At 59.0% G+C, this 10,525-nt stretch overlaps 1 protein-coding gene across 1 annotated transcript; it reads right to left on the bottom strand.

Moving 5' to 3' along the window:
• Positions 1-514: 514 nt before the first annotated feature.
• TMEM92 (transmembrane protein 92) lies at positions 515-5,364 on the bottom strand. The gene is made up of 5 exons (XM_032428412.1): positions 5,223-5,364; positions 2,543-2,568; positions 1,654-1,728; positions 1,300-1,495; positions 515-1,071 (listed from the first exon to the last, which is right to left on the bottom strand). The coding sequence occupies exons 1-5, from the start codon at positions 5,289-5,291 to the stop codon at positions 955-957; spliced, it is 483 nt and encodes a 160-aa protein (XP_032284303.1). The 5' UTR covers positions 5,292-5,364; the 3' UTR covers positions 515-954.
• Between the last annotated feature and the right edge of the window lie 5,161 nt (positions 5,365-10,525).

The following is a 10,525-nucleotide window of genomic DNA, read 5'->3' as shown; positions in this document are numbered from 1 at the left end:
CGGAACCAGAAGGGGCTGGAAGAGTAGGGAGAATCTGTCCTTTCCACTCCTCCCTCCAGGAGACTCCAGGGTGGGGCAGATCAAGGTCTCCGGAGGTCCTGCCCGATAGATGGCCAGGCTCCCCCACACCCCTCTCCTTTGCCCCCTTCCCACCGCCATGGTGAGAAAGGCAGGGAGCTAAGCTCCACATCCCCTGGGCAGAGCAGTGGGAGGATGGGATGGGGAAGAAAAGAACAGTCACTCTCACACCATCCCCAGTTCCCCATCCAGGCTCTTTAGCACCCTGAGCCCTGAGTCTGGGTCAAAGCATCTGCAAAGATTCTCTCCTAGAGGGTGGTTCACAGATGCACCGTGTGCCCAGGCTCATCATCAACACATCAATGGTGGGATTTTGGGTGCACTGACCTACCCCCCGCCACCCCCCCACCATCCCCCAGCAGCGCCTGGGCTCACTCCCCATTACCTCCCCACACAGCCAGAGGCAGACTCTCAAGTGACAATCAGCTAAAATTTAGTGAGGACACATGTTGGGGGGGGGTACAATGGGGTCTTCTCTATTCAGGTAGACCTCAGAGCCCATGCAGTCCAATATCCCACTGAACAGGAATGCCCTCTAGAATATCTCGGAGCTGGCTGTCCAGTCAAGATGTGTATACCCCACAGAAACGGGTTCTCAGAGCAGCCCATTCCACCGTCAGGCACCTCCGGTGTTGACATGTTCCTCCTGGCAGCCTCTGACGTGGATGGGGTGGGGGTGGGGGGGACGCTGACCCTCCAGACCAGCTCTCCGGACGAGAGCAGCTCTCGGGACAGGAAAAGCAATAAGTTAAAACCAAGAACAGCCCGAGACATGGCAGGATGGGTGGGGGCATCACAGGGGTCCCAAGTCTCTGGCTTAATGGAGGCGGCGTTGGAGAGGAGGGGCTGACGCTGAAGTTGCAGGCAGGTGGGGGCTCAGAAGGCCGGGTTGTCGATGCCCCTGGGCTGTCGGTGCATCCCAGCATATTCTTCAGGACTGAAGCTGTAGGGAGGGGGCGGCTCCGTGGGGGGCAGGACAGGCTTCAGAATAATCTGCAGGGAAAAGAAGGGACACAGAGACTTTTCAAAGGCCCGGCACCAGCCATCACCACCCAAGCGCTGGCTGGACAGGGGCGACCCAACGGTGGCTGCAGAGCCCTCTCTAGGTCCGGAGGTCTGGTGTAAGGAGGTGTAACTGTTACCTGTTGCTCGAAAAATCTGGACAATAGGGAGGTAGGGCCAGCTGAGGAACAGAGCAAGGAGTGGGACGGAGACACCCACCTCGCTGTAGGGGGGCGGGGGCTCAGAGGTGGGCGTCCTGACCCTCTCTGGGGGGGCAATGGAGGGCGGCTCCGGGGGCCCCTGGTGATCCACTGAGGGGTCCTGCTCCTGATCTCCACAGCTGCGACAGAACCGCTTAGCCAAGCAGCAGATGCACAAAAGGGGTAGGATGATGAGGAAGGTGATGACGAAGATCCTGGGATGAGGAACCACCGACATCTCCCTGAGTGCCTGGGCTGTCCCCACCGCCCCTCCCACCCCAACCTAGACCACCCCTTGGGCAGGAAGTCCCGCCCCCCCCGCCCCGCCCCCCGACGAGTGTGGAGTGTGCCAGCGAGCCGGCCCTGGGCTCACCTCAGGGGACCGGAGAAGAGCTCATATTCTTCGCAGCAGTTGTCACCACAGCATTTGAATCCTTTGGGGCAGGTGCTTGGGGGGGGGGGGCGGGCAAAGAGGGTCTGTTGGTACCAAGGTGGCAAGAAGATCCCAGCCTCCCCAAAACTCACCCATACCCTCAGGGCAGGAGCCACGCCCCCGCAGGGTGGGGAGTAGGGGCCCTCCTTGGGCCCCGTGGGCGAGCTGGGGCTGGGACCCAGGAGCTGGATTCTAGGCTCATCTCACGCCTTGTGCCAAGTTACACCCCCTTCTGGGTCTCACTCTCCTCATCTATGAAATGGGTGTAATCAATGTCCTGTCGGCTTCACTGGGCAGGTGTGGACGCGGCGTGTTGCAGCGGCTGCAAGAGCCCTCGAAGGAGATGGGACAGGGAGGGGAGCAGTGGGAGCTAACTCGAGGGGCCCTTGGTTGGCGCCCGTGGACTAAGAGGTGGGAAGGAGAGGGTGTTCCTGGAACATCCAGGGCTGACTTGATGGAAACATTCGTCTGCTCAGGGACCACCCCCCTCAGCCCCTCCTCATCGCGCTCAGGCCTTTTGGCATTTATATATTAAGATCGACACAGGCCGTTTGCACGCCCCACCCCCCGGGGGGGGTACCCTCGGAGGAGAGACGCCTGAGAGCCAGAGGGCCGAAAGAGGGGCGGGGATTAGATTTCAGACACGCCCACAAGTGCGGCTCCGCCCCGCTTGGCTGGAGGAAGTGGGCGGGGAGTGGGGGAGTGGGAAACCCTCCTCCGCTAGAAAGGCAGTGGTGACTTTCTGCACCTCCCCCATGAAGGCAGACAAGGAAGGATTTGGGGTGTCTCCTCCCCACACTGGACGTTATAGCCCAAATCCCAGACTTACAAGAAGAGTCCACATTTGGCTGCAGCCTGTGGAAGAAAAGAGGCAGAGGTTAGGGGGGTCATAAACCAGGGGGGCGGCATCTCTACCCACCTGCAGCCCCGGTACCTGAGAGCCTGCAGCGGGTTCCCAATGGCCCAGCATCCTCCCCTGAGCCTGCTGTCCACCTCACTCCAGGTCTGTGACTGGAGCCCCAGCTGACACCGGGCGCCACCCAGCTCTCCTTTCTCTCCGCACACCAGCTCACCCCCAGACCTGTAAGCTCACGCTTCTGACCACCCCTCCAGTCTACCTCCTTTCCATGCCTCACCTACAATCAGGGACACCAGCAACTCTCTCCCGCTCACCCCAATCACTCCCCATACCGCAGGCAAGTTCCTATCCAGCAAATCTGATCATCCAAAAATTCGTTGGAGGCCCCCTTCAGTGGCTCCCTGGTGCCTGGACCCCCAGCGACCAGCCTCTTCCCCCTTGCCCTCTTGCACACACACCCCCTGGGAGTTCCCTGAACACTCCTGGCTGTTTTACACATGCGTGCAAGGGCAGGCCCTCTTCCTCCTGCCTTCATCCTTCATGGTCTGCCAAACTCCCATTCATCTTTTGGATCTCTGCCTGGGGTGGGGTGGGCGGGTTCCTTGCTCTTGGGAGCCACCCAGACTCTCCTCTCCGGGCCCAGCTTCACCCTCCCTCCCTTCCTCTTCTGCACGAGTTCTGCAGGGAATCTAGGGTATTGGTCCAGAATTTAACCGGATGAATAGCAATGATGTGTATAAGCCCTGCTTGGAACATTCTTACCCCAGGTACCTGCAAGGCTGGCGCCCGCCCCTCCCTCTCTGCCCATCTTACTGAGAACTACATCTACTCCCCCACAGCACCCCTCACCACGCTTTTCTGCAGCTCCTACCCACATCTAGCATACTGTATGTGTCCCTTTGTCTTGTTCATTGTCTGTCTCATCAGAAGAATGTAAACTCCAGGAAGGCAGGCATTTTTGTCTGTCATCACTGGTGAAAAACCCAACCACCACAATATTTGCAGAATGAATGAAAGAGCATTCGCTGATTACCCGGTTTCATTTCCTCCCAGACAGTGGGGTGAGGGGTCTGGGGTGGGGAATGCAGGGGTGGGAACACGGGAGGGAATGGGAGGTTACCTGTCACGCCGTCCCAGCCTCGGGGGACGAACAACGGCCGCCTAAGAATAAGATGCCAACTTTGGCAAGACTACCACGTCTTCATACCTTCACTTGAAATAACTCAATCACCTTTCAATTACTAACAACAGTAAAGCCAAGAAAACCTACGACGACAGCCAGTAACAGGTGGGCTGATTCCGCTCCACCCGGAAGCCTCCCTGCCACAAGCCTTGGCCCCTGGGGACTAGAGCAGGAATGAACCCCCGAAACCTGGCCCGGCAAGGGTGGGAGCTTCACAGCACACGGAGGGAACTGCAGAGACGGGGACAGGCCAAGGGGTCCAGGCACTCAGGGGCACCCTCTTCCCCCTCCAGATTCCAGACCCCGTCTCTTCCCGCTCTCCAGGCCCCCAACTAAGAAGGACTGAAAACAAACAGCTTTAATGAATTAATCCTGAGTTGTGCTGTTTGGGAGGGTTGATCTCCAAAATTCTCTTCCCCCGCTTTAACCTGGGGGGTGGTCTTGTCTGCGGTGGCTCAGTCTGAGTTTTATTGAGCGTCCGTGTGGTCTTATTGAGTGTCTGTGTGGTCATGGAGAACCGCAGCTTACTGACCCGTGCAGCGGGGATGTATCAGCACCTGCCGCCTGAAGTCGCTGGGAGCAATCAAGAGGATGCTCAGCTTAGTGCTGGCACCAGCAGCTTGCCTAGTGGCTGAGGAGTAGCGCCAAGGCTTCGGGGGCAGAGTCCCGCGAGGCAACACAGTCGTGTGACTGTGCCCTGTTCTGGGGAGGGGGCCTGGGATGTCGCATTCTTAAACAGAAGGGAAAAATCCCTGTTCTAGGCCCATGTGAGTTGCCAGCATGATCTCCCATCCCAGGACTGGACAGATCTCCCCCAACATTTTCAGAGTTTAATGGAGGAACGGGAGGAATGAGGGGGCGCATAAAGCCTGCGCCCCGGTGAGAATCATGGACTTCAGAGGTCAACCCAGCCTTGGGTCAAGCAGCCAGATCAAATCCTGCACGGGCTGGAATCCTACTCCCACTCCCAGGAGGGGTGGAAGGAGCCTTCTCTCCCCTAAGGCAGAAGCTGAGACACAGTCTCAGAGAGGGCCAGAGCTTCCTCCAAGGTCACCCAGCACTGGAGGAACGGAGTTAGGGTGACAGGCTGGTCAGGCGTCCAGCCCTCAGTTCCCGGTAGTCCCCGCTTTCTGACGCAGCGGGAAGAAGCGGGAAGGACGAGCCCAGGCTAATAGGAGGGTCAAAGTCCCCACTCACAGAGAGGCACTAGGTGTCAGATGGTGGTGGTCGGGGGCCGGGTCCCTACAAGGTCCCCCCCGCAGGCGTAAGAACCCAGGCCTTCTCAGGGCTTCCCTCCGCCGCCCCCACCTCCACCTCCCCGGCAAAAAGAGAAAGGAAGTCGCTAATTGCGTACGGTCACGAGGAAATCCTGACAATGGAAGGTGGTGACCGAGCTCCAGAAGTAGGCCCCTGACCCACAAGGGTAGGGCCCTGAAAGTTCTATAGCTTTACCTCCCAAGCGCTCACCTCTTGGGGGCCGGCCAGCAGGCCGAGCAGCAAGGTGGGTACGAGGCCGGGGACCCAGGTGTCGGACATCCTGGCACGGGGGCCAAGGAGCTTCCGTGTGTAGGGGGAGGAGGGGAGAGGCGGGGCCGCGACCTCTCCCACGTCTCTCCACCTATGGGGCCCCGCCTCGGGATGGGGGCGGAGCTTATGCACCCGCGAAGGGCCGGACTTGGGGCAGGAAGGGGGTGGGGAGGAGGGGGGAGGAGAGGGGAAAAGATCGGGATTGGGTCTAGGGAGTTGGGAGGTAGAAGAGATTAACTGGTAAAAAAAAAAAAAAAATGTGGGATCAGTTCTAGAGCTACTCCTTGCCAGTCCGCGCTCCACCCTTAAGTGGCCCCGGGCTTGAGGGAGGCAGTGCTGCGCTGGGCCGGGAATGGGGTGGCGGGCGCTGAGGGAAAGGATGCGGGCAGAGCGAGCCGCCCACTGCAAGCCCCTTCCCATCTGGGCTTGCGGGGCACAGTGGTTGAGGGAGAGGGAGGCGGAGGCCCGGGAGTGGATTGAGGGCATTGTACGGGGGAGGGGCGGGTCACCTTTTTTTTTTTTTTCTGGCCAAGAAGAGAGGGACCGGCGGCCTGGTTGATTTCAGGAGCACAGCATTAGTACATTCGTGTCCCCCCCAGGGTCCCCTGCAATCCTGGGAGGATGTGTTGGTACACTGCCTCCATTTGACTCTAGGGGAAATTAAGGCCCAGGGTTCAGAGACTTGCCCCCTGGCTCGGCAGCTGGGGGAAAAGCGGAAGCTAGGCGAGGAGGGGCGCGGCCGAGCAGGCCCATCCGGATTCCTGGAAAGACCCCGCGGAGGCGGTCCCAGCTGGGAGGGCCGGATTCCGACCCTCGGCGGCCGCGCCCCAGCCCTCCAGGCGCGCTGTGCTTCCCGGATCCGGCCGGCAGGTGGCAGCATCGCCCAACGCCGGATTCCCACGGAGCCGGGCGGCGCGCCGACGGGACCTGGGGCCGGGTCTCCCCGCGCTCCCGCTGGGGGAGGGAGCTGGCTGGTGCGCGGGGTGGAAGGCCGCCTGGGGGGGGGGGCATAGGCGCCGGGCGAGAGCCAGATGCCCAAACACGGAGGAGACGTGTGGGCCCCGTGCCGGAGCTGGAGAGATGGAGCCCGGACCTCTGGGAAGGGGACGCAGGGGAGATGGTGGGTGGGGTGCTGCTCCCGGCCGGGGGAGACAGGGGAGGGCTCCCGGAGAGGCTTAGCAACCAGCTGGTTAGGCGTCTCTTGCCGCGTCTCAAATCTGACTTTGCCACTGAAAAAGATCCCCAACTTAGTAGGGATGGACCGACTTCCTCCTCTGGCTGTCTTTTCTTTTTCTCTCACCGCTTTCTGTTGATCTCTGTCTTCGTCTCTGGCTTGTGTAACCTCTCCTTGTCTCTCCCCATTCCTCCCGGTCCGTCCTCCTGTTTGTTCTCCCCATCGCTGTGTCCACGCGGTTCCTCTCCATCTGCGTGTTTGCTTGTTTTCCCTTCTCTGTTGTGAATCACTGTCTCCCTTGGAGTCTGTTTCTCTCTCTGTGTGTTTCTATTTCCTTTGTCTCTGATTTGGTCCTGTGTCTCCCTGACTGTATTTCTCACCGACTCCCTGGTCTCTCTCTGTTCCTCTTTCCCTGTCTCTGTTTCTCATTATCTGTTGGCCCTTTTTTTGCCCCTAAGGACAGAATCTTCCATTCTCCTGATCCAAGTGAAATCAGTGTCTGGCCGCACAAAATGGCCTCTATTTCCAGTTCCTGGTGACTCTGAGTTTGGAGAAGGTCATGGGCATCTCTTCCCTCCTGCCCATGCAGCTGGCTCTGGCCCCAGCTGGCCCTTCTCCCAAGGGGGTTAAAACAGAGAGTGCTGGAACCTTCTCCCAGCAACACCCACACTGCTGTCTCCTTGGTGAGGCTGCTGCTGACTTGGGCTTCCCTCCTGCCCCTGTCGCACCAACACCCATGGCTGGGATCCCCTGCCACCCTGTGGAGACCTGCAGTCCTACAAAGGCGTGGCCTTTAGGGGAGAGGAAGATGGGTGAGCTTAGGGGAAGAGGGTATCCTGGGGAGTGAAATGATGGAGCTGAGAAGGGGATGGAGGAGTTTGAGGGGTGGACGTGGAAGGCTGGGAGGACTGACGAGGTGAAGGGACCAGGCAGGTGCCAGGGCCCTGAGGAGGGGCAGGTGGAGGGCAGGAGGCTGGCATTACTCCCCCCCGGCTTTCTGGCACCCACCTGACACAGATCTGTGGTCTGTTGCCAGACAAAATACAGGATACTCAGTTAGACTGGAGTTTCAGATAAACTGAATAATGTTTTCGTATGAATATATTAAATATTCCCACGCAATATTTGGAACATACTTACACTAAAATTTATGTGTTGCTTATCTGGAATTCGAATGTAACTAGGTGTCCTGTATTTTTATTTGTTAAACCTGGCAACCCTACCCATGTTCCTAAAAATGTCATAGACACAGACATTTGAGAACAGCTACTCCATGCCCTGTCCCACATCTCCCCAGAGGGAGAGGGAGGCTCACGGGGCAGAGTCCAGAGAGCCCCTGGCACCTGCCTCTTGGTCCCCAGTTTTTTTTCGTGACACCAACCTGCCTTTCTCTGCGCCTTCCTGCAGTTGGGGACAGGGTGAGGGACCCGGAGGTGGGCGGTCCCAGCTCAGTCAAGCCAAGAACACCAAACCTCACTGTCAACATCCATCGTGGCTCCCGGGGCCCCAGCATTCTTGATGGGTGAGGTCGGGGTGGGGGGCACAGTGGGGGCCCAGGCCGAGGAGACAGGGGACGTTCTTGTCCGGAGGCAGGGAGTTCCTGCACAGGGACACCATCTTCTGTCCGACACTGAATCTGGCCACGGAGGGAAGTGTGAGTATGCGCGGACGTGTGTGCTTAGGCACGCGGGAGGGGAGGCCCGGAGGCCTCAGGCAGTCCGTGGGTCCCTCTAGATTCCGCGCCAGATTCCATCTGGGGTTTCCCAAGAGCAGCGAAGTCGGAATGTCTTCATACTCGCTAGCTGCCTCCCCGTTCGCCCAGTCGCTTGAAGACCGAAGAACGAGCCGATTGTCTGCATCCTACGAGGGCCCAGCTGCAAGGGTCCTAGAGGTCAGCTGGTCCACTTGCCCCCTTCTCAGAGAAGCCACGCGGGGCCCGGAGGGGTGGGAAGGCCAAGTCACAGGGGACGCTGGCGCTGAGTCAGGACCAGAACCATGCAGGCCTCACGACCCCACGCCCACAGGCAGCCTCGGAGGAGAAAGCTGCCTGCTTGCTGCGGTGGAGGGAGGGACTCCTCACAGGGGGTTGGGGTGGGAGGTCTGCCCAGTCCTGAGTGAGCGGAAGAGCCAGGCCGAGGTCTGTGCCTCTCAGGCCCTCCCCGGTGCTGTGGTGGACGCTGATATCCATAATGACTTATGGCCGTGGGGCTGGATCTTTCTTTTCAAAGTCCGAGGAATGCTGTTCTGCCTCAGCCCCACTCTGCATACAGGGAGGGACAGTGTTGTGTTGGTTAAGCGTGTCCCTTACTGCGGTGCGCTGTGTGATCTTAGTCAAGAAACTCACCCTCTCTCTGCCTCTTAGACCCTCTGTGGAGGGTCACAGGGGGTCATCGTGAGGATGACATAAACTGCCCAGTGTTGGCATACGGTGATGGTAAATAAATGTTAGCTTAATCATAACAAGCAATAAATGTTTAACTCCCGGCGGAGGAAAGGGGCCCAAAGCTCCTTCTCTCCATTTCCCGTTGAGGCTGAGTGAGGTGCCCAGGAGTGACGGGCCTTGCTTCCTTCTGAGACCCTCTCTCTGGATGGGCCACTGCAGCGCAGCCCCCTCTGCTGCGCATGAAGTGAGTCTGGGCCCCACGCAAGAGCCAGGTAAGGGAGGGCAGGGCCCGTGACTTGCCTCAGAGAGTGACCTGGTGTCAGGGAGCCACGGGGGACCGGTTGTGGTGGTGGTGCTGGGACCAGAGATTTGAGCAATTCTCTCTGTTCCCGGTCTGTCCCCCGCTTCTGCTCTCCCACTGCTGGCTGAGCACTGCCTGGGTTGGCTTCCTGGCGGGTGCCCCCCTCTCCCTCGGGCTCAGAGCCCAGGCGGACTACGCCTGTGCTTGTCGCAGGTGTCTCCCCTGTCACCGCCTTCAAGCACAGTGGCTCCCCCACCTGCCTTGCAGTGGGTGCTCTCTGTGTCCTGCCAGCCACCCAGCAGACCCCTGCGGCCCCCCTCTTGCCCTTCTTCCCCCTGCATGGGCAGTTCTCCCCACCTAGAACGCCTGTCCCCAGGCCCCTCCCTGAAACCTAAGAAATTCTCACACATTCTTCAATGTGAGAGGCTCAGCTCAGATAACATCTCCTCCAGAAAGCCTTCCAGGATTCAGATCTTCACACCCAGGCCTTTCCTCTGGGCCTCTCGGCTGGCCCTGGGCCATTCTCCCTAGATGTGTATACATGTTCTAGTGTTCCCACCAGGCTGAGGGGGCTGGCCCAGTTCTGATTCATCTTTCATTTCCCCATGATGCTTTGTTCCAAGTAAACACTGACTCTGTTGTCACTGAATTGAAACTGGTTGGGGGCCTCCCAGGGTCAGGGGCCAGATTTCTCTGAGGGGATAGGGAATGAATTCTCAAAATCCTTAGTTGGGTGGGGGGCTCTCATTTTGGGGAGGGGGGTTGTCCCAGGCTCACTGGGCTTCTCATCTCCACTGGCTGTGTGTTTTGGGGGAATCCATCTCTTCTGCTTCCCGACCCCCTCAAGTGGACACATACCCTCTAAGTGAGTAAGATGTCTCCCTAGGGTCGAGCAACTCCTACGGAGCGAGCTGCAAGGAATGCTTGGCTCACTGTCCACCTTCCAGGAGGAGGCAGGATGCATGTTGGGTTGCCAACAGGAATTCTTGGCCATGGGACCAGGATCTGAGCCTCCTTCCCAGCACTGCTTTGGAAACTGAAGTCCACCGGTCCCTCACTCATTCTCGTGGTGATGGGCACGGGGTGGGGAGGTGACTTCTAGAGTTGATCCCAAGTCTGAGCCACCAACCTGTCCGTCAGGAGGGTGGAGGGAGGCGGGCCACCTGACAGTTAACGCTGCAGGGAGCTTATTATCCTAATGAGCGGCTAGAGGAGCTCCACTAACACTCACCTTCCCAGAGGCTTAGCAGCGACAAAAACGGCATTTGGGAGCCATTATCCTTCCAAAGTGTAGGTTTCCGGGGCACAGCCAGGGGTGGAGAGAGAGAGAAACACCTCCAAGAGGTGGGAGAGAGTCGGGGCAGGGGTGGGGCGGAGGGGCGGGG

The sequence above is a fragment of the Phoca vitulina genome, unplaced genomic scaffold (genome assembly GCF_004348235.1).
Source record: "Phoca vitulina isolate PV1807 unplaced genomic scaffold, GSC_HSeal_1.0 scaffold40, whole genome shotgun sequence".
NCBI classification, from domain to species: domain Eukaryota; kingdom Metazoa; phylum Chordata; class Mammalia; order Carnivora; family Phocidae; genus Phoca; species Phoca vitulina.
The sequence above is the reverse complement of the archived record's forward strand: the minus strand, read 5'-3'. Positions and strand labels throughout refer to the sequence as shown.

Excerpts from the sequence above, each read along its gene's own strand:
- TMEM92 (XM_032428412.1), bottom strand. The coding sequence starts at position 5,291 with ATGTCCGACACCTGGGTCCCCGGCCTCGTACCCACCTTGCTGCTCGGC. Across the intron at positions 1,729-2,542 it reads GCCAAATGTGGACTCTTCTT|CACCTGCCCCAAAGGATTCA; the intron begins GTAAGTCTGGGA and ends CCCCCCCCCAAG. Across the intron at positions 1,072-1,299 it reads CCCCGCCCCCCTACAGCGAG|ATTATTCTGAAGCCTGTCCT; the intron begins GTGGGTGTCTCC and ends TTTTCCCTGCAG.